This window comes from Photinus pyralis, unplaced genomic scaffold (assembly GCF_008802855.1).
Source record: "Photinus pyralis isolate 1611_PpyrPB1 unplaced genomic scaffold, Ppyr1.3 Ppyr1.4_LG1, whole genome shotgun sequence".
Taxonomy (NCBI): Eukaryota; Metazoa; Arthropoda; class Insecta; order Coleoptera; family Lampyridae; genus Photinus; species Photinus pyralis.
This window is the reverse complement of record NW_022170249.1, coordinates 23,296,585-23,320,741: the sequence shown is the minus strand read 5'-3', so window position 1 is coordinate 23,320,741 and position 24,157 is coordinate 23,296,585. Positions and strand designations below refer to the sequence as shown.

General features: G+C 35.5%; 2 protein-coding genes across 11 annotated transcripts; one reads left to right on the top strand and one right to left on the bottom strand.

Annotated features, from left to right (window-relative positions):
* Positions 1-1,056: 1,056 nt before the first annotated feature.
* Positions 1,057-6,090, bottom strand: LOC116159904. Of its 7 annotated transcripts, none has more exons than XR_004143090.1 (6): positions 5,981-6,090; positions 2,587-5,142; positions 2,162-2,527; positions 1,898-2,115; positions 1,592-1,851; positions 1,057-1,195 (listed from the first exon to the last, which is right to left on the bottom strand). XR_004143090.1 is itself a non-coding variant. In XM_031472998.1 (6 exons), the coding sequence occupies exons 2-6, from the start codon at positions 2,786-2,788 to the stop codon at positions 1,144-1,146; spliced, it is 1,098 nt and encodes a 365-aa protein (XP_031328858.1). In that variant the 5' UTR covers positions 2,789-2,816; positions 5,981-6,070; the 3' UTR covers positions 1,057-1,143. The 7 variants fall into 7 exon arrangements, 4 of the variants coding, with proteins under 4 accessions (XP_031328858.1, XP_031328859.1, XP_031328857.1 ...); XR_004143091.1 differs by lacking the exon at positions 5,981-6,090 and having other exon boundaries at positions 2,587-2,816; positions 2,866-5,959; XM_031472998.1 differs by having other exon boundaries at positions 2,587-2,816; positions 5,981-6,070.
* A 1,845-nt stretch (positions 6,091-7,935) lies between these two features.
* On the top strand, positions 7,936-19,817 carry LOC116170767 (transcription factor kayak). 4 transcript variants are annotated; one of them, XM_031487279.1, is made up of 5 exons: positions 7,936-8,328; positions 17,822-17,987; positions 18,038-18,333; positions 18,540-19,102; positions 19,164-19,817. In XM_031487279.1, the coding sequence occupies exons 1-5, from the start codon at positions 8,203-8,205 to the stop codon at positions 19,168-19,170; spliced, it is 1,158 nt and encodes a 385-aa protein (XP_031343139.1). In that variant the 5' UTR covers positions 7,936-8,202; the 3' UTR covers positions 19,171-19,817. The 4 variants fall into 4 exon arrangements, with proteins under 4 accessions (XP_031343139.1, XP_031343132.1, XP_031343145.1 ...); XM_031487272.1 differs by having other exon boundaries at positions 7,937-8,328; positions 18,540-19,817; XM_031487285.1 differs by lacking the exon at positions 7,936-8,328 and adding an exon at positions 15,179-15,352 and having other exon boundaries at positions 18,540-19,817.
* The last annotated feature ends 4,340 nt before the right edge of the window (positions 19,818-24,157 follow it).

Here is a 24,157-nt window from a genome sequence, read left to right as displayed (position 1 = left end):
GTAGGAATGGAAGATACAAGCTAAAGGTAACTGATTTAATTTCTAAAGTTGTGTTTCATGAACCACCGCTACCGTAAATAAAGCTGCAATTAATTCGCCGTTTGCAACCGTTCCCGTCAAGATATTTCAATTATTTATTTAGAAGACGAAGACATTAATATTTTACAATTTCAGTCATGTTAAGCCATTATGAGCAGGGTTTTGTTTCCTATGTTAATTTAAAACGAGCATTAAAACTGCACGGGCGTGCAAGTTTACTCAGTTATCACGTTTATAAGCGACCTTTATGCCGGCGTGAGAAATTGCAATTAACAATTGGACTACCGATTTTAGAAATTTCAACCCGCCAATTAAGTAAGTGCAAATAATAGTAGCTAATTAAATTAGGTACAGTAAACCTTATCCCTATCGAAATCAGTCGTGTGAGGTGTCGCTGGTTGCGCTCTAATTTTTGCAGGTGTTCGTAATGTTCGGTTTTGTTCAAATTTAGTTGCTTAGATCAGCGGATCAGATGTCATTGCTGCCGGGCGTCATCACCGCATGAAATACTATCGAGCGATTCCAAAAATTCAATGGAAGTTTAATTGTGAACAAACCGTGTAACTTATGTAAGTTAAACCTTTGATTTTTTATTTTATAGTAGATGTTAAATTGACATTTTACTAATAATAATAATATTTAATAAATGCCCAACAAAAAATCTTTCCAATTACAGGACAAACTTAACTTAACTTCATTATAAGCACGTAGTGTTTCTTATAGCTAAAATAATAACTAAATTAGTAACTTATAATACTAATAATTTTAATAGGTTTCAATGAGTAGTGTCTTTTTTACTGTAAGGGTAGATAGACCATATAGCTCAATAACTTTCATAATTATGTCAGTAATATTTCACTGAAACATTGCATATATTTCAGTAATATTACGAAACATTTTCGAAATATTCCTGCAACATTTATAAATGCTAAAATGTCCGCACATATTTCTCATTTCTGAAATATTTCTGATGCTTTTTGGTGAAATGTTTCTGTCATGCTTTGAAAATATTTCATACAATGTTCATATATATTTATTTATAGACTAAATGTACACTATAATAAATTTATATATAAATGCATAAAACATAACTAATTAGTATGCTTATTGGGGGGTAGGTTCCACCATCAATTGCTCGGCTGGTAGCCGCTTATTACTGCAACAAAAAATATTGTTTAGTTTCATGATTAAATAAATACAATACAAGGGAGGAAAAATGATTGTATTTTTTTACACTGTACCATCAGACTTATTTGAGTTATACGCCACATCAAATGCTTGGCCTTGTCTTTTGACAATAGTAGCATTTATATACGGCCGATATTATAAGCATACTTGACTATGTAATCAGCTAACAATGTTGTTAAGGCATGTGACTGGATGTTTTTTCAAAGAATAACATCACTTTTTGCAAAAACATCCAATCACTTGTCCTAACAACATTGTTAGCTAACAAACATAGTTAAGTATGCCTTATAATTCCGCCCGTTAATGATGTACTTATTGTAGATGTTAAGATATAATATAAAAATAAGAGAGTAAACATACTTACATTTCACGTGCCATTCTTAAACCAGACTGACTTAACCAGGTTGCTATGCAACCAGAAATGTCGACTTCTGTTGCACACGATTTGTGATATCGAACAGCACTTATTATCATTTGATAAGAAAGTAAATTTTTAAAGATTTTCTTTTTCTTTTTTCCTTGCAAACTATACTCCACAGCCACCTTGTTGCTTAAAAGTTTTTTTAAGATATTTACAGTCAGCGACTGTACATCATGGCCACCAATTGTTGTAAATTCAGACACCTATAATATACATTTTAGAAAATGAAATATTGCCATTGGTTGTTACCATTTTCTTAAAATAAGTTTCACCTTCCAGCTCTTTTTCAAAATTGTCAAGTTCTTCGTGACTGCCTAAGGGAAAAATTTTGTACAAATCTTGCACAGTTTTAGTTAACTGCACTGTCTGAGATTGTTGCACACTATCTAAGGTATTTAATCGGTTTTCTATTACATGCAATTTATGCAATATTAAGTTTAATTTTCTGTTTATATCTGTAGCACCACCTAAAATCAATAATTTAAATCTTAATCAATTAATGATTTTCCTTACCAGGTTCAAAATCACCTCTAGATACAGGTGTAGATACACCAGTGGATACATCAGACCCATCAGCCTTCTCTGGACCATTATCTTCTGTTTCTCTTAATCTCGAGAGCAATGAGGGTATAGGTGGGAACGGAGGCATTTGCGTCAGTTTTGTATCACTTCCAGTTGAGGATTCTTCATCACTTTCATAGATGACTCTTAATCTTTTTTTGTTACTCTTACTATGGGCTTCATCAGTATCCACACAGGCCGCGTCTCGTTTGGAACAGTGTCTTTGATGCCTGCTTCTTTTTACCGCATCATCTTCTACTTCAACATCGGATAATAGTAAGGCATATTCAAGTTTCTCCTTCCCTTTTTCATAGGTAGCTAAAAAAATTAACACCAAATTAAAAAACAGAATTTAGAAAAGTGGTGTTGGTACTTACGGGTTTGACAAAATATTTTAAGTAGTTTATGTTTTTTCCAGTTTGACTCTGGGTTGTGATTCCCAGATACTAATCTATTTATTTGAAATTTATCATTGCAGTTGGGAGGCCACCAGCACATATCAATATTACATTCCTTGAAAATCCAACTAGTGGGTACTACTTGTACCCCATCTGAGAATTCTACGACTGAATAACTCATTATTTTGGAATTCCCAAAATTTTCTGAACTAAAAATAATATATAAGTAAATATGTAAAAATTTTAGCAGGTAAGTACCTATGGTATCAATGAGTAATTTATATGCAACATGCTATTGGTGGTATTAATATGTACAAATATGTATTAAAGATTGATTAATTATTATCGATTAACTATGAATTTGTATGTAATAATGGAATTGCAACAAAAGTTGATTGCTGATATGGTACCATCCACAATTTGTATTTTGTTGCTGAAATGTCTCGTATAGTGACATTGTTTGAATGGGATGGTTCTCTAACAATGTAAATATCTAGATCTCTTGAACTGCAGGGCTGAGAGTACAATGCAGATTCTAGTTTTTTTAAACATTTGCCCACAAAACGTACATTTTTATTCCCTTCTTCACAAATGATGTTCAAAACACAAAAAATTTCTCCACTGTGTAAAAGGATGCAACTATCTTTAAAATGTCTAGAATCTATTATATATTTCTCACTTTCATATATTTTAAACTGAAGAATATTGTTTATAAAAGCAAGGCTATCAATTGACAATTCTTCACTGTGCAATTTCTTTAAATGTACTTTTGACGTTGGATTTAAATTTATAAGTTGTTCAAGTTCAGTATAACGTCGTGCTAACTGTTGCAGAGGTTGATTGTTTTTCCGAATAAGTTTTTTTATGTGAGACATGTAATTTTCAAACCTAAAAGCGCTAAAATTGTCTAGAGATCCAAACTTTTTAGCGTCATCTGCAATATGAATTAAATTATGGACATTGTGTGAAATTTTATCATTTCCATAAATAATTCCAAAAGATTGCACAAAATGTATCAACAGATTCTCAGCATATACAATATAATTATTATCTTCAGATATGTTAGGATTACATAATATTCGAATTGCAGTATGTAATGTCAAAAAGTTTAAGTACATATCAGCACTTAAATATTTTTTTAATACAACAGGTCCAACATACAATAAAAATGAGCGAAACTCTGTTCCTTTCCAATGATGTATGTCTGACAACGATCGAGGTTTCCGCACAATTTCTCTTGGAACAGTCTTTTGGCATTTCAATATATCTGAAGATATTTTATTTATTGTCATTCCAGGGATTCTGATATTAAGGGGTTTTCCAGACATCCACAAAAGAATGAGTTTTTTTACAACTCCCAAGCATATAAGGTGTAAATAATCCAAAGGGACATTTAAAACTGGATTAAAATTGGGTATGTTTAAGAAAGGACTTTTATCATATTGAAACTCCTCATCACCATCTTGCCAAAAATCTTCGCTCTTCCTTAATATATTGCTTCCACCCGATCCAAATGGAAAACATATACGATTGTTGATATATTGTCCTTCTATTTTGCATTTACTGCAGCTGTTATAACCTGTGTGACCTTTTATACACAAAGCAAAAGATTTCGCTGGAGCATCACAAATGAGTGCAGATATGTTCACCTTATATATTTTATTGTTTAAACAATACCCATTCTGCACAAGTAATATAGCTTCATCAACAAACTGTTGGAGATACAAAGCGACGTCAGTAGGTTTTTCGTGACCGTAGTATGACCCGACCATAAAAACTTGTTTTGTTACGTTGTCAGAACACAATATTGGCCATAAACATGCTGTAGAAGAACGAGAAATAGGTAGTCCGTCAATATTTATTAAAAGATCAATTTCATTATTATGTTGAACTTGTTGATTTATCATTTTTTTCAGTGCATTCTCTAAACCCAAGTGTAGATATTGACCCCTTCCCATACTTTTTACAATTGTGTGACGAGGAGTTTGTAGTAAAGTTCGAGCGTCTTTAGGTAACGAATAAGTTGTGAAATTGTTTATAATATGTAACAGTGCTGACACTGCATTTAAATTAACATTGAAGATTAGAGCCCAATTTGCAAGTTGTTCTTGTAGTTGAATTGATGAATCATTATGAACATGTGGAGTATCTCGAGGGGGGTCCACACTCACAACAGTCTCTGTATTCTTAAAAGCAATATGTTCAGTGTTGTGTAAAATCGGTCCAGAACAATATTCATCTCCAACATCTACATATTCACACAAGTTTTCATTGGAATGCGATGCTGCACTTGTAACATTACTATCAAACGTTGCAGTTTTACAAACCGTATTGTGGGTATTTTGACTACACTGAGAATGGAATCGATTAACAATTACAGAAATTGGATTCTCCTCGGGATTCCCCAATGAATCATTCTTCGAGTTATTCCCAACGACTAGGTTAGATTTTGTATTTTTGTTTAGCAATCGTCTTCTATGTCTTAGGGATATGTTATTATAATTTTTTAATTTAATTCTTCCCATGTTTGGAAATCTGCAAAGAAGTTGGTATGTTAGCGCAGCAAAAGATTCTGTTAGCGATCAACTTCCGCTGATTACATTCCTGATATTGTAGGCCAAAAACACATATGCAATGTATTAGCTATACTTGGAGAGGGCACAAAATAAACAGCCAAATTGTTCGCCAAAAGCTTTAAAGTTTAGGACCTTCTTTGCATGTCCTGAAAAATATTACGAACACAAAGGTATTTATTTTTAAGACATGGTACGAAATACTTTTGGACGCCATTTATTAATGTAAGTCAACGAATTCATTGGGAGGGGAAATTAACCACCTTATGCTATTGCTGTATTAGTCATTTATGCCTGTATTAGTAGGTAGTCGTGTATTGATCCGAGATCGAAGATTAATTCTCGTTTTCTATAGAAAACGTCACTTGTCAATCCGAGATTACTTCGATCTCGGATCAATACACGAATATTAGTACGGGCATTAGTGGTGTTCAATGCTTGAATCGATAGGCAAGGATTTATATCTCTTTGATAACTTTATTGCACCACAAGGTCGATACGATTACTATCGATACCGAAAAAATGTATCGTCGAAATTCACTTCTTTACAGTTCACAGTTTCAGCAAAACCGATCGCGATAGGTACGTAGCGTAATCGAAACCTATATGTGATAGCGATTCATGCTTTGAACGGGCTATTTATTTTCAACCGCCTTTTCATACATTTAAGGTTATGTGACATAAAATAAGGTATTACAATTCCTGGGCGCACAGCTTTTAGATTAAAATTTTAAGAACGAATAAAAATATACATACCTGGTAATTGAAAGCATTTTAAGAACGAATAAAAATATACATACCTGGTAATTGAAAGCACTAAAATCTTACGCAGGTAATTAACCGCCGGCCGGTAAAAAAGGTCACAACAAAAACGCAATATCAATACACGATAAGATTTACCCCGATCCTGCAATTGCACCAGTTAAAACCGATCGCTCGAAGGTTACCGATGTGTTATAATCTTAGTTGTGTCATGTAAATGGCATCTCATCTGAATTTAAAACAAAATGCGATCGCGATGGTAAACGATGTACTCCGAGGATGTCATTGTTGAATTGTGGTTAAATATTCCTTGAGCTTACATAGAGTACATTACAATATTACATTACAATATACTAATTGTTGTTTTTCCTTCATTCCAAAGTTCAATTAAGTAAAAAATAATGAATGCAAGATTTCTAACATGGAATGTTTCATCAAGATTTCGGTTTATTTAAATTGCAATATTTCAAAACGACATGTTGCTGAAACATTTGCTTTGAAATGTAAGATTCTTGACGGATTGGCATGTTTCTGAAATATTTCCGAAGCCTTGGGTGCTATATGGGAGTGATCACTTTAACGGCAAGGGTAGATAAAGCGAAACAGATCATTGTACATTCCAATGACATCTCTCATTCTTATTAAAAATAGGACGTGCAGCACGATATAAAATGAAGTTCGGCTTGCTATTTTGGACATCTAAATTAAATACCTACAGAATTTTCAGAAGTTTGATAATGATTTCTATGACTTCTGCTATAAAATAAAGTTTTGTATTATGCACGACGATGCAAGCCAAACTAACCATCTCGTAGTGGCGCACTCTTGCAAGAGAATTAGAGATGTTTAGCTAGGGTCGCCCATACACGTCTCGCGAGACCCATGCGCACCCTCATAGGCCTAAGGCGCCATTCAAACCTGATTTTCAAGTTGTATTTTAATTATAATAAATTACAGAAATTATGAATGTTGCTGTACGCGTATCAGAGACCCGGTAATCATAAATATTTGCAGGAATTGTGGAGGCTAACAGCGAGTTTGCTAGCGAGCTAAATCTTTCAAATATTTAAAATTTCAAGCCTCAGCTATTCCGCATGTATACCTACTGGTTGTTAGGTAGTTTTTGGGCCCTTTCGAAATAAATTAGGCCCCAATAGTCACTTCAGATTTTCGAAGACTGAGGATCTTTAAATACCTTGTGCCTCTAGCATCACAGTTCCCTTGGGCCTTTACTAATCTCAATTTCGTTCTGAATTTTGAGATCCGTCGTGAAGAGGAGACGTAAGGGTAGTTAGAGTCCAGTATTTCCCAAAGCTAAACCCCATCATATCTTATCTCCTCCCGATATCTATTTTCTCGTGAAAAATAAGACTCGAATAAATTCAAACTTAATCAAGATTGGGAATGACTAACGAGGAACGCTGGTTCAAGCCCTTAACAGATCAGTTGAAATACCTAGAAAGGGGCCGAAAATTCACAGCCCTGGGGCCCTCGTCGGCCGTATTTAGCTAATTTTATTGGGGTCTTATGCAATTCGTATGCGAGTTACGCCACTGCTCTCATTTTTATTCATACACTTTTCAACACTTGACAATTTGAAAAATAAATTAATCTCGACGTGTAAATCGAAGGTCAATTTCGAGACCTATTTTGCGTTATGTTAGTTTACAGTGACCCATTAAAATGCGACCTTTAGAATTACTGCAGTGAATCATTTTCATTTGTGTCCGATGCCTAATAACAATTTTTTTTCTACCTAAGCGAAGACGCCAGTGTTATTTTTCGAATAATAAAAAGCAATCCCATTAGCCTACGCAACGATGAGTCATCGTTTTCCGTGGAAATAATAACTGTAAATTGTTCAACGTTCGCAAGAACCAGTTCGTTTAAAAACGTAAAGAATCGGAACGCTTCTGAAAATCCCACTCTCCCATTGGTGCATTTCTCGTTAGTCACGGTTGTATTTTTGGTTGTGACATCAGATCGGTCGGTGGTTCTCGGAAGGGTTTCCCTTAGTGAGTCACACGCATCACAGTCGTTTTTTTCGTATTTTATTTTACTGCGAGATTTGAACGTTTTTGTGAGTTCGTTAATAAAAGTGATCGGTAACTGCCGTGCCGTGTTTCACCAATAGCAGTTTATATTTATTCGCCAATTACAGCTGTTGAATAAACACTGGACGAAGGCTAACAACGTGCATTGTCAATTCTGTTCATAACAAACAGCACCGCGTGCTCGGCTCAGCGCAATAGTAAAACTCATGAAAATGGACTATAGCGATGGACTTTCGACGAACTCGGATTTTTCGAGCGACAGCCAAAACTCGCAAACGTCCAGCGATTTTCTCACGTCTTCTGGGAATGGACTACAAATTAATGCGGCATCAGTAAGTTTTTCTTCTTAACCTTTTACGGTAAACGACGTCTTTTAGAAGGCAATTTCGTAACGCTTCACCTTGTAACAGACCTACTTGAATCAATCGTACCTATCTTAGATAAGCTTTTCGCGACTAGTTTTGGCAACTTTAATATGCACCCTCGTTTCTATTGATCTAATAAGAATATGTGTGCTGCACGCGTAGGGAGAGCCGTGTAGACGTGGGGGTGGTCAGTCCGGCGGAACCGTTTGAATTTGTTTGGCGCCGGACGGTCTGTCGGGATGCAGGCGTCGGAGGGTTGGAAATTGCATTTAAGTAATTCGGTGTTGTCACGACATGCTCAAATTAACAAAAAAACCAAAGAAACGACCTTGATATTGGCGAAATCAATAAGCCGTTTTCAAGTGAAAGTGAGCCGGATTTTCCCATTCGATCTAAACTAGAGTACTGGAACACCCCCTTTGAGTCTACTGTTAAGTAATCAATCCAGATCTACTTTTCAAGGTCGTGCGCTACCAAGAAATGTGCAATTACCGCGGTTCTTATGTAATTGAAATTTATCTCATAAGTACTTACCGAAGATAACATGATCGATAAGAGGTGGTTTTACTCAGATTATACATTTTCTTTGTAACCTTATCACTACGTCACGTTTGTTTTCGAGTAGGTAGGTGTTATTTTAAAAAGTAGCCAAACTTTGCTGTATTTAAACAATTTTCATTCTTTTGGTTCAATTTTATAAGGGCGTAGGTCGTAGATTGCAAAAAGATACTTTGCAGGTCGCGTTTGTTTTTTGTAATTCAAAACAACATTCAAACAAAATTCTTTAGAAAAGAGTAGCTATGACTTCCTACAAAAACAACTTCATCCACCGGTAAAAGTTAGGTATCAATCTGGCGTTCAGAAAACCCTCGAGAAAACCTTATTTGTGCAGGAATAAACTAGTTTTGTGAAATCAATATGGCCTGTAGTGTAGTTGTGTTATAGATAGTTAATCAATCATCGTAAAATTTGATACCTCCACCAAGTTTCATATTTTGGAAAAGCGAATGAACTTCTGTTGGCGGGGCTGCTAGTTCAACGCCAAGACCCAATGCGATTAATTGACACATTCGTTTTCAAAATTATAAAATAACATTTTTAATTTTGGATTTATGTACTTACTATAGTGGAAGTGGATGTTGCGTCGATATCGAGTTTTCTAGCTTTTCTTTTGGAATAACATTGAATTTTCATACCATTTTCCTCGCCATTTTCGTTCATTGATGATGGCACTAAATCGTATTCAATCAAGCACAATGAATAGTTTAATTTACTAAAGTCAATTAGTTAATATCGTGGAAATTGTTAGGGCTGTTGATACAGTACACTCCGAAACGCGATCACGGCACAACTGGTAACAAATTTCGGCGTTATCATCTGAAACTGGTTTATTTATTGTATATTGGACGGTCAAAATCAATTACTCACTTTGCTTGGTATGTGCTGGTCAACATATGTCTTAATAATTCCGGCAACAAATCGAAAAGAAATTTGGTATTTGATCTACTGCATATTGTTCACGCAATGTTGCATCCACTTTCGAGACTAAACCCTAATAAGTAATAAGTATATCAAAAATGACGGGAATTGTTTAAGAATCTTGCTTGGATGAATGAAATTGTAGAATTTGAATTATTTCAAAATATGTAGAAAAATTTGAGAAACTACGTACCCACTAAATGAAAATAAGAAGCAAATATTTCCACGTTTCATAAGCTTTTCAGAACATGTACTTAAGACATTTTAGAATTTTTTTTACCTTAAGCAGAATCGTCTAGACATTTAACGTCCTGTATTGAGTAGCATTTTTTAATGATGGATACAATGATGTACGGCACATGAAAAGACAAAAGTTGAAAACTGTTGGTTTCTTCAACAGGATGGTGCACCCACACACAACAACCAAATCGTGCGAGAATTTCTATCGGACACATTTTCCAGGGAATTTGTCGGATTAGTATTCTGGCACGATTTATTTAATTACACAATAACATTACGAAATGAAAACTTTTCATTTGGGATTGGTGGGGTAGCCGTCTAGGATGGTAATTTTATATACACGGTGTCCATTTTTCGAGTGCCACTATGGGGATCTCGCTTATCTTAAGAGATAGAAACTTGGTTAAATTAGGGCAAAGTTGCGAATTTTTTTGTTTGTGCTAGTTTTATTGCTAAAATATTATTTATTCTTATGTATTTTGTTCTAATTTGAATTATAATTTTCTTGCAAAACGAAGGTTCAATTCTGTTCATATATGAACATCGAATTTTCTCAACACATCTAGTTCCCTGATGCCAACGCTGCAACCGGACATATGCATCAAACTCTCAAACTTTTGTTCACAATAAAAGAACGTTTTGTTTTTCCAAAGCACTCTTCCCAAAAAACAAAAAATTGCATTTTAGGAAAAATGTGATACTGAACCACCATGTGTAATATATCGTCGTAAAGAGAAAAAAAGACGTAATCTTAAAATCTCAAAATTATAAATGGCGCCCATAAGAAAAACTAAAGTTGCCACGTGTTTCTCTGTCATCTTAAAAGTTTTTTAAAACGAGATGTCACATTCAAAATCTCCATTGAAAAGTGTTCGAATAATGTGTTAATTAGAAATGTCTAGTACGACTAGTTTATCATGAAAAAATTAAAAACGAAAATCAGAAAGTTTCGTTTTTTTGCGATATTTTCAGAACTATTGATGATATTTTAAATTTCTTTTCAGATGGTTATTCAGCAGGGAAATTCGCAACTTTTCCCCCATTTAACCAACTTTCTATCTCTTAAGATAAGCGAGATCCTCATAGTGGCACTCGAAAAATGGACACCGTGTATTACGAGCTACATCGATTACCACTCTTCGTCTCTTGCTCGCAAGTGGCTTAACGAACGAATTTTTGTTACATACATATAATGTAACACCCTGTATTGTATCTCGCCCTGTATAGATTGACTATAGGTCCTCATACGGGGCGTAGAGGGACCTTGCTACCCCCCCCCCCCCTTTCCCCTTTAGTTTTGAAGATATTTATGAATGAATTTATTTGAATTGGATAATTATGTTATAAACAACATCAGCGACACCTTTTGACATTTCATTTTTACTTTTCGTATCGCCGGAAATGCCGATAATTTTGGATTTTTTAATGGAACGCGCTGTATGTTATTGCATTTCGCATAATTTTCTGAATTCAACGATACTAAATTTTGTATTTAATTTTTTATCACATGGAATTCTTTGTTTCTTATTTTTTAAAACAAAAGCGCTACATAAAAAAATATTTTTTGTTTTAAATGACAAGATATGTATCTTTTACCAACTTTTTTGATTATTTATTACGTTTTCACACATGTAAAATATTGATACCCTTGCATTTGAATAATGAAAATCACGAAAAACTGCTCATGAATCTAAAAGGGAATAAAACACTATATCAAATAAGTTGGCAAAAGCTACATCTTTGCGTGGCGCTTTTGTATGAAAACAAAATTAAAAAAATAAAAAGTTCATGTGATGAGAAATTAAATGCCAAACAACTTTTATTTGAGACCTTTTTGGATAAAATGGATATTCACAAAAATATATACGATATGCCATACTTTTCGCACACCCTGTATACCACGTTGTATACTTATTCAGACTGAAGAAGATAAGGTCTTGTTACACACAGTATATGTCAGGAAAGAGTACTCTCCTAGTGAAAATGAAAAGTTTTAATGAGACGTGTCAGCAAATATGGGGACACCTATGCCAGACAATTACATGACGCTTCAGGGTTGCACTCGTTTTACGGAAAGCCACGTGACTCGCCAGATTTGCGTTTTTGAACAGATTCAGTGCGTATGCTTGTTGAGTGAACCTGTTCAGAAACACAAATTTAGCGCGGCACGGCTCTTGACTCGACCTCAGACTGGTGAGTCCGTCTGGGGTGTCATTTGACTGTCTGGCACAGGATATGTCCCCAGAAAAGGGAATTCGCCATCTACTTGTACGGGTCAGAAGAAGTCATACTTCACTTTTTGGAAAGCTCGCTACGAGTCGCATCGAACTGCGTCTAAAATCCTTAGTTCTGTTGGTTGGAGTAGGTACTACAGTGGGGATGGTCTTTTTTAACTCAAGGGATCATGAAAACTGAATGCGAATTTAATTAGTATACTGAAGTCATATGAAACAGTATTGTTGTTTTGGTTATCAATTTTCCGTGTATTGGTTAGCCGCATTTGGACGGTAGTCAGTACAAGCATATCCGTAAAGGTATTACAACACTGATTGCGCGTATCCAAGAATTACTAAATATACAGAGCGATTCTAAAAATTCAGCATCATAGTTGGCGGTGATATGATAAGGTGTTTATCCTGAACGAACCTCAATACACTCTTCAGACGGGCCTGTCAGTTATTTCGAATGTTACCGTCCATTGCCAACTATGACGCGGTGTGCTGTGTACTCTTTAGTTTAAAAAAGCCCCCAGTTGTAGTAGGCTCTGGTCCTCTGGTACTGGGCTACCTATACACACGCCACTCACTTTATAAAAGAAGTCAAACTAAAAAAAAAAGTAGGTACCTATAATAACCAAAACAATTCACCACAATGCACATTAGCACGGTACTTATGACTCATTGATTGAAAAATTAGAACAATTACCTCATAGTTTTATGTGCAGGTTATAGTAAAATATCACGTATTAAAACTCTATCGTTTAGATAAGATAACATTGTCAACATTAATATCCGGTTATAATTTTACGGGAAGTGAACAATTTTCGACACCTTCAGTAAATAGTTGCAGTACAGTGTCATATGCTGCACAATTGTATTCGCGACCACAAAATATTTACGGTTTACATAATGGATTTGGGGCATGATGAAAATTTATCATAGAGATCCACGGACCACGACTAATCAACAAAACAAACAAAACTTTACTTCACTTAAATTTATAAAAAGGGGATTCACAGGACTCTAACTGCGGGCCACTCTTCTATTCATAGATCCTTTAATCGTATAAAATTCTAGCACATTCAAATTAAATCGAAATCACTGAAATTACAGTTATAACTAAAGCATTGCTTCTAGACAATATACGATACGTATTTAGTGTTGCTTTGAGCATGATGCAGATCTAGAAATGACAATAGTGAACATGATAAATATGTCGCCCCTTATTTATGTATGGCATGTTTTGCTTAAAGGTGTCATTTGCGAAGGAGGAAAGTCATACTTTCGCTAAAAAGGAAAAGTCGGCCTCGCTTGGGTGTCCTAAACTTTAGGCTTAGACGTTCAGGACGCAAATCGACACGTGTATGGAGCGTTTAAGAAGACAATGCGATCAAAAATGAGTTGCTGTCGAGTCACCTTTGGAATTTTTGTTTACATGGGAAATCGTACTTCACTTGAACTTCCAAAGGCGACTCATTTTTGATCGCCCGTATGTAAAATGTGTAAATCGGCTCAACCGTTTAACCGGAAATGAGAGCAGAAACAGACAGACCGACCGATATTACCCAGATTTGGTTTGGTGCGGATTCCTGGTGCTTCAAAACGTGTATTTCTGTCAAAAAAGTGGAGGGCCATTTCACATTTGTTACCCCAACGATAAAACCTCCCTACTAACGCCTGGGTAGTAAACATGTTGGATTCCTCATTGTATAATTGAGGGAATCTAGGGAGGCATGCAGTTTCTTTATTTAAAATTCTAGCACTATTAAAATCTAACTAGATGAACCTGCAATAATTTATCTGACACTATATGCAGTGCAGCCAGTTGTATTACCCTGTTGTGGTTTATTTTCGTAGCTTGAACGACACAATGGGATATTTCACCCACAATATTCCAGTTGTTGATAACTTTCTATACTTCAAATCCGCCAATTTTAAGTGTTCAATAGATACATAATTGTTTCTTTTGTGGTCGAGGAAAATTCATTAATTACGCCTTAAATTACCCGAAATGGTTCACCGCTACCCATTCTATTAATAAACTAATTACAATGAAATGTTGCAGTCATTTTGTCGCGTGCCTACGTTCAAATGTTGCAAAAATGCCTCCGTTGTCCGAAAATCTTCAGATTTAGGGTTACACGAGAAAAGTGCCGACCTATTTAAGCAACCCTTTAATTAAAGGCTACGAGGAGTCAATTGTTCCAAACAATTGGTAGATTACGACTTAATTAGAGGTTAAAAGTAGAAGTTATTTAATTTGAACAAGTGCCACCGCACCGCACCGTCGCATTTCCCATTACATTCCCTCGTTTTATTCACAATGAAAAGAAAAACATGTTGCGCCGAGACATTTTTGAGTTCGTAACCCCTATGTACTTCAGGTCAATGGTCATTTGGGGTATTTGAACCGTAACATAATATGATAATTCCATTGTCCACTTTCTGTTTGATCAAAAATAAGGTAATCGGAACAACGCGTTTGCTCTTCCCTGACGTCTTCGCTTTAACTAACCAATTTTTACTAATGCGAGTTAAATTGTTAACGGTCAAAAGTCACGTACGAAGACAAATAAGCTTAATTACCAACAATTATACCATTCCAGTGCGAGGCCCTAATTTATCAGTATAGGTATTTCCTACATCCGATTATAGATCCGTCCTTCCGTGAACCACTCGAAATTGATATACTTGGCGCTGATTTTCTTAAAATTGTTTTTCAAAAAATTCATTCTAGGAACGTTCCCTCCACCTTTACGTGAGTCTGACGTCACTTTAAGTGGGTGGGATAAGGAGGGGTATAGGTTTTCGCGTGTGTGTGAGTGAGAAGTAAGAGTATTATAGCCTTCTAAGATTATAAAACAAGTATTCGCAGTTGTACGAGTTACAGTTGTTTCACAGTTTTTAATAACGTAACGTGCGTGTATTTGTTATTGTTCTCCACACACGTTTTACCTATGTCTCAGCTCGTGCCGTTTCTGAATTTTGGGCTGGAAGACTCCCAGGACAGTGACTTTTTGTACAATTACGATTCAATCGATAACGCCAAAATGGTAAGTTGCGATTACCGGGACGCAATTTTCAAAAAAAAAAAGGGTGACTCATTTCGATTCTACTTTTAAATAGTGCGATGCTAGTTATTAATGGGGACAGACTTTAAATAACAATTAATAAAACAAAGACGAGATAGCGCGGTGAAGGTGATTCAGCAAATGTTATGAAAAGCGCACGTGCGTTGATATCGCCAGGTGGTCGCTTTGTTACCGATTTCTGGGAACGAATTCCGTTAATTTCGAAAGTGACATAATCACGTACTGGAAGCGTTCAGTTCCGTCTCCGGTTATCCTCTTTCACTTCGCGCTACCTGTAGTAGGTGGTTTTGGAATGCCCATGACGTCATCCGTCATTTCGTTTTTACTCAAATAACGGAAGGTGAAAAGGCACCCCCTCTTCTCCCCTCCAGCATAAGAGGTGGAGAAAATGGGGGTTGGCCTCCTCTTGAAATACTTCGGATTGTTTGGAAGGTCAATGACGTCATTGATCATGTGAGTTATCACTAACTGACACCAGAAACAATTCCAACTATTCCCGCCGATAAGTTAGTTTACTGAAAGCCTTTGATGAGCCCATCTCATACCGTGTTTTGTTTTTATACGCAACAGTTTTTGTTTCGTAAAGGATTAATTTGTTGTTGCGCTGGTAAGTGCACTCCCGAGATGTCCGCTTTGTTTCTGTAAATGGGCGTAATTTCGCAATGTTGCACATAAAGTGAGGTTAGCACAATTTGTGTACATACAACCACAATATCCGCTTTATTAAAACGTCTTTAGATATTCAAGGTTATTTCTCGTTTTTAGTCCTATTTTGTAAAACTAAATTGCGCGTTATTACCTTTTATTGCAAGGAATTTTTGCATTCTCGCTTAAGCGATTAATATTCAAGGTTCGTCTCTTTGTTTCTCTGCAGTTACATTGTTTTGTTATCTGCCTTTTCCCTAGACGTCGGTCGTTCCGTTATATCTGTTATAACGATAGCGCCAGTCGAAGCGTATCCCGTCCTTTTTTCCTTTGCTATCGCTAATTATCTATTTGCGTAATTTCCAATTTGAAATGACGCAAAATTTAGGTGCAGTTTTTATCGGAGTTTCCTAAAAAAAGGTAAATTTTTAGGCTGTTGTTAGTTAGGTCCTGTAGATGGCGTTGGGTTCAAGGGCAGGGCTGTACGTTTACTAGGTCAGTTAACTTATTTTTGATGAGATGCCTCTGAACCGCATGGGCTTGCACGTTTAACCTTCACATGCTAAATACGTCTCCTTATAGAATGCGGAGCATTTCCGATTCATCCGCTACTCGCTCGACTCGAAATTATTTTGGTCATTATTTCCAAGGTTATTGTCGTATTTACAGAAAGTACAATAAAATGTTTTAGTATCACTTTAGTTTTAAACATCCTGGATGTGGCTTCTCTTTTTATCCTTATCAAAAACGCATTGTCTATCGTGTTTTTGTTGTCGTTTTGATTGTGCGGCACGCTTTTGGAGTTGAGCCAGAATCATCAAACCTTGATCAAATGTTGACTTTTTTCAAAATTCGATTTTCGTTACGTAATGATCATTTTCAAGTGGCAACTGCCGCCGTGCCAATTTCACAGAATCGCTTATTCTTGAAAATGCAAATGGGGACTCTATTTTGGTATTGCGGAGCCGCAATTTCCGTTTTAAGTATGTATCTTCTAATTAATCAAGCAAGCGGTCAACGCGCTCTTTACCGTCATTCGAAATTTGCCGCAATTTTTCGAATGCAAAAATTAGATGCGCATTAAATACAAAATACGACCGATATAAATAAATATACAGCAGATTGTGCGAACTACAAGTTACCTCGAGCTAAAAACAGCACCAGTGGGCGACAAACCAAAATTTCCTCTTAGCAAATCATTCTTAAACGCGCTGTGCAGTGTGCCTCGGTGAAAAGTTTTGCACAGCAAAAAAAGAAAACGAACGAACGACTCGATATTAAAACGATATTATTCGAAAATCCTCTCGATTTTTTCGCCTTTTTCGATTTTTTTCTTCTGTGCGGCGTATTCTGTTTAAATGGCACTTATGGATCAGAAGGAAATCGCCAATTTCCTCGCACAAGAGTTGTTTTATCAACAGGTACGGTTTACCGATTTTTGTAATCGACCACAGGTATCAAAAACCAAACCAGCTCCGGAAACCCATTATCTAAAAAGCTCCAACTAGTTTTGTCTAATAGATTTTTTCCCTACTAAACCAAACGCCATGCATTCATAACATCAAACCTTGACTCTCTGATGCAAGATACTGCCCTTCAACGGTGTAATTTATTTATATACCGTTAACCATTAAAGCTTTCAAAAGGTTAACTAAGTTGAACCTTTGCCTGTTCTCAATTAGAGACGGTTATAAAATTTTTCCCTCTAACACTCTGCTTATCAATACTAAAAAGATAAGATAAATTCCACTGCGCCCATTATTGACGCCACCTTCTTTGTTACAGTTCATAACTCTCGAAGGGCTAAATTCAGGAGTACCAACCAGAACTACACCCACACTAACACCAACAACATTACGAAATATCGAACAAACCTTCATCGAACTACAAAGTAAGCCTGAAAGTCACGAGAATGAAGCAGGTTTTGTACCCCCACTCGTTCACGCTATAGGTAAGTCTTAGGTTTTTCGAGTACGAAAACGATCTCATTTATACATTTAGGTAATAACCAGTATATTCCCGCATCCGAAATTGATATATACTCGAAATCGTCAATTTGGAGCAACTCTCAGGCGAGCACAGACTTAGACTCGAGACCCGGATCACCGGTCACACCGCCGAAGAGTGGACAACAAAGTGAGCATACTCGTCGCAATATGGGAGGACGCAAACCCGTTAAAGATTTAAATTTGACACCCGAAGAAGAAGAACGTCGACGAGTACGGCGCGAACGAAACAAAATGGCAGCAGCCCGTTGTCGTAAACGCCGAGTCGACCATACCAATGCATTACTAAATGTAAGTCTTCTCGACTTTTTATAGCTGGCATGTTTTAAACAAATGTATGAAACTAGTGCAATAGAAACAAAAGAACTATTCAAATACTAAAATTATTCAAATATTTTTTAAAAAATTGCCAGTCCAAACACTAAATGATTGTGTGGTGCAAAACTGCAACATCTCATCTCATTTCAGATTCAACTAACAAAAAAATCTTGTTACAGGAAACAGACGGGTTAGAACAGAAGAAGTTGGCAATGCAAAACGAATTACAAGAATTACAGGCGATCAAAGAAGAACTCGAATTCTTACTGGATTCCCATCGCACCTCTCACTGCTGTCGTCTACAAAACGGCCAACAAAATGACAACCCACCAAGTCCGCCCGACATCAAACCGTTCGTCATACCACCCTACCATCAGAAAGTCTCGACGGAACGCGTCAAAACCGAAATAATCGACACCTCCTGTATAGAGATCGACGCCGACATGTTTCCATTCCCCGCCAAGAAAGTAATGTTAAGTTCAACCGCACTACCACTAGTTAAACCGAGCAGACCGAGCTCATTAAACGTCTGTAGTGTGAAAAGTAGCGTGTCGGAACTCGCCGGTATATCGATAACGACGCCCTCTAGCGGCATGCAGTTCAATTTTGACTCGCTTATGGTCGGCGGTACCGGTCTAACACCGATATCGGCGCCCCTCGTCCCTTCCTGCAGTACGCAACAACGAAATATACCGACCACTCACGCGGATATAAGTTCGCCGGACACGTGTGGCCCCCCCAAGTTAGTAAGCTTATAAAATTATTTACTGCAGCTTGTTTACAGAATTATTACGTAATTGTAGAAAGTGATTAACCATAGAGTGGACAAGTTGCAGATGTTAATTCCATCAAAGGTGGGTCAGTCAAATAATTTACTGTGTTACCGTCAATTTGTAAATAGTTATTCCCTCGACCCTGCACAAAAGAAAAATTTTCTGCGATATCAATCACCGTGTTTAGTGCAATTTAACCAAATTTGTAGTCTTTAATTTTGTACAAGCGGCACTAAACGCGGAGTCAAAAAAGTTTATATATAAAGTGCTCAAAAACTTGCTATTTTTGCTATGCTGCGTGCGGATATATTTTTTATTTTTTCTTTGCTACCAGGAAAATGCCTTTTTGTAAAAATATTAAAACCATTTTTTCACTTATACAAAATATTCCCTCCATACATAGTAAGTTTTATCTATATTTTGTAATGGGACGCGGTTCCCGTTGTTTAAGTCAAAACATAAGCGATTTGTGTTATTATTATTAAGTGTAATAGATAATATATTGATTTAGATATGACAAAGCAATATTAGATTTATATTATTTATATAATATACATACCTATATTAAAAAATACGATTTTTGTCAATTTTATATTGGTAGTTTGTCAAGAGTTTTGTATTAATATTATTATGCCTTAGTATAATGCTACTACGACATTATAAAAAATAAATTTATAAATTTGCTCTTAGTCTATGGTTTTTTATTTGTATAACCAGTGTTAAGGGTGCGTCGCAAGTGGACGGGATACACTGATTTATACAATTGCTGGAAGGGGACGCGCAATGGCGCAATATATGAATTAGTAATGTACAAAACGCTGGCACGATGTAAGAGTGCATATTGCCGTTGAGTCTAAATTTCCACTCGACGCCCTGTATTACTAATTTAAGATTTGAAAAAGTGTTCGTTTAAAATAAAATAATTCTTTATTTCCAACAGCAAGAGCCGATTGTAGGGAAATTTAATAAGTAACAAAATTACATATACAGTTTATTTCAAATTAAGTCTGCACTATTGCTAACTTTCTTAGTTGTAGAGTTAGAAAGACGGTTAAATTATCAAAATGTGTATTTTTTTCAACTGAACCGAAATCTGTAATTTAAAAAACGGCAACATCACATTTTTCAAATAACTAACATGTGACTATATGTAACACTCGGTATATTATTACATCATACGATAGATTATTAAATTCTTTACAAAAGTTTATTATTATTATTATTAGATCTTTCAATTATTTTCATTTTGATCTAGTTATGCATGAAATAATAAAAATACATTCGTATTTAAAACAATAACTGGAACCAGGGCTTATTATATTAAGTTGTTAACTAAACACGAATAGCAGATGAAATTAAGTAACACATAAAAATAACTGACAAGCTTCAATAGACCTAGGTGCTCAAAAACGACGTTTACATTTTCTTCAGTATAGGGGGCGGAAAAAGCATATTTTCTAGAAATAAACTTGTACAGCACCATGAATAAACTTCAAAGTTAGCTATCAGATACTTTACAACAAACAAATGTCATTTTACCATTTTCATGGATAACTAGACCCTTAGATCATACATATTAATACTGCCGTCCTAAGAACAGATGCCTTTACAACAAACAAATGTCATTTTACCATTTTCATGGATAACTAGACCCTTAGATCATACATATTAATACTGCCGTCCTAAGAACAGATGCCGTATCTACAAAAAATTCGATTTTTATGTTTTAGTGAATATGAACTCTTGGTGGGGTAAACTGATGATTTACTAAACCAAAATGCGGTATCTGTTCAGGAAATTATATAAATAATACTTTTTATTTGGCCGTATCTGCAATAATCGGCTTTTTCCTAATGAAATGTGCCGTAACTACAGCATACTAGTAATAATGCCGTATCTGCAACTGCGAATGTGTAGATACGGCGTTTTGTGTTGGCACACGTTGGTTACCGCGTTTTCTATTAGCAATACCGCCAGTTTGCATACTTACTCATTCAGCAGTACCCACTTGTGTAATCTGTGTGTCAGTGTGTGCTTCCAGAGTATTAAATTTTTTCGAAATAATTAATTTCATTATGTCACGAAGAGCCAAAATGATTCTACCTTTGGTGGGGCCTCCATCAGAAGATAATACTGTTTTTCACAATTTTGCCGATGCACAATCACAAGCAAAAATTAATAAAGCGCAAAATAGACCATATTTACGTGATATAATGCAAATAAAAGCAACCCGTGGAAATTTTTTCCTTCATTACAAGGTGTCATTGGAAGACGAGGAATTTAAGAAACTTGATTTCTTGTGCAAAAAGGCTACAAAGAAAAGTGGTCACCCCATAAATGTTCCGCACCTCTCCGAACCTCGGGGATTTTCTAACTCCAAAAAGGACATATTATTACAAAGGCTATCTACAATTTTGCCTGAAAATCGGAAGCATTTTTGGATTAACTTACCTGAACGAAAAGAATAAAGTTGTACTATAAAAAAATGTTATTATTTGCTCTAAGTGTAGTTTGAAACAATTTAATGAAATAAACGTGTTGAAAGAACTTTTCACATTCGTTTTCACCCATGCAATTTATTTAAATTAAAACGCTTAAATTCTGACATATTTTAACACATATTTAGCGTGGAGAGGTGAGAAAGAATAATAACTTCGTCACAAAAATTGTACATAGCGCGTTTTACGCCTGCAGAACTATGATTTAGCGTAAGTGAAAATCACCGTATCTGAATTTTTTTGGGTAAATAAGTTCATTTTAAAAGGTTTTTTGTCTTTCATATAAAATTACACTATTCTATATACATAAAGTATCGTTAGATTTATTCACAATGGTAAAATGATTGCAGGGATTTTATAAAAACTTGTAATAACGTTTCCTCCATTTTGCGTCATTTGTAGATACGGCATCTGTTCCTAGGACGGCAGAATATATTATATGATCTAAGACTAAAACTGAAAGGAAAATAATTAAAAAATCTTGGTTAATTGAAGTATTTTGTCTATGATGCATTAAGAACCTTTGTAGAGAATTTAAAGGCCGCTTGACATGGAGCAATACTACGCGCAAGAACTTGAATTTAATAAGCTGTCATAAGATGTAATAATATACTGGGTGTTCACTTGCAGATGTGTTATAATAATAATAATCTTTATTGTCCATACAGCAATAACACCAATATTGGACAACTTCAAAATGTTTAAAGAAACAGTAAAAACGTTGAAGTGCAATTAACTAAAAATAAAACTATAGAATTCTGTGACAACGAATATGTTAATTAGATATAAAACTAAAGATCAGGTATATAAGTGAACGAAAATGCAATAATTAATGTATAAACTAAAACAAAAATAAAAACAAAAAATATTATTTCAAACTAAGAAGCTATTTAGCGTTTTTAATGTACAATTAAAAATGTCTACTATATGACATATTAAATTATAATTGTGACACAGGGTATACATTGGCGAATTCTTCAGGCTAATTGTGTTACACTTTGGTATGTGAAATGTGAGGGCACGCCTTGCCGACAATCTTGGTATGCTTAGTTTTATGTAATTATGCATATTCACTCCCTCGGTACTGCGCAAACGCAAGCGCGCTTAAATTTGAATTTGCGTAAAAATGTCAAGTTTAATGTGTAAATCAATTAATAAAGATTATTCATTGGTGTAAATAATAAACATAATCTGCAAACGCTATAATTGAAGAAAATTTGTATATTTGTATTGTAAGTAGGTGTAGTAGGTATTATCAAGATGAATTTGGTTATCTACATTTCAAGTACATGGCTACGAATTTCTCGAGGAATTCCTAGAATATGCCAAAGGCGATAGGAAGAAACTGTTTCGGTAAGTACTGTAACAGTTAATTAGAAATAGTTAATGAAATCTACTTACAGCAATAACGTTACAGATCAATTATTGACCTAGGGTAGAGAGAGAGTTGGGTGCTGAACGAATCACAAAAAACCAGACTACAAGCTACTGAAATGAAGTACTTGCGAAGGGTAAGGGGAGTTGGTGGAATTCCTAGTAATTATAAAAAAAGAAGTGGATGCTCTGATAGAGACCTTTGGTAGACAAAAATTAAAACGCTTATTTAGACGCCTTGGAGGAATGGAAAACAGTCAGCTTGCGAAACCGTACATATGGAACACCGGAATTCAAAATAGGACTAAAAGGGGAAGCATAAAGACAATATGGGATATGCACCTAAGTAGCAAGAATACTTCAACATCAAAGCATAGAATGGGACGAGGCTAATGGCGCCTCTAGACTAGAAAGAAAAGAAGCCTACAATTATAATTTTTACGGACTTACTTTAAGTGTAAATATGCGAATAAAATTTATATTATCGTTGACATTATTCAACAACTAAAGTGGTTTGAATTTGCAAGTACAGAAATATCGGGCGATCAAAAATGAGGTGTTGTCGAGTCGCATTTGGAAGTTCAATTTAAGTACGATTTTCCATGTAAACAAAACAAGTGACTTGACAGCAATGCATTTTGGATTGCACTGTCAATAGTACTTGAAAGAATGGGAGAAAACCCGAAAGGAGATTGAGATACAAACTCACAATTCCGAGCAGGTTTCCCATGTTTGTGAATTTCCTCCATTTAAGAAACACCTACTGAAATAAAATAAATGTACGATCTTATAATTCACTTCGAGCGGAGTACTGTAAAAGTAACGGTACATAATGCAGCGTCGAGTCTGAACTAGTATTACAAGATAAATTGATCCTGATCGTTCCAACGGGTTGTGAAGGTAAAGAATTTTTACATCTGCTACCGATTATTGGCATTGGACGGTAATAAAAATCTACCTTATACTCCAAAAGTCTACGATGCGGATGTTGTTATATTTACGAGGAAGGTAGTAAAATGAGTGTGTTTGACCACCGCATTGTGTACAATGTAATTACCGTTTTATCTTCCATATGGTCTGCACATCAACAAGCATATCGCCATCCATCTTAATTCACCGAAAGATACGTACATTGATCAGTCAGACTATATT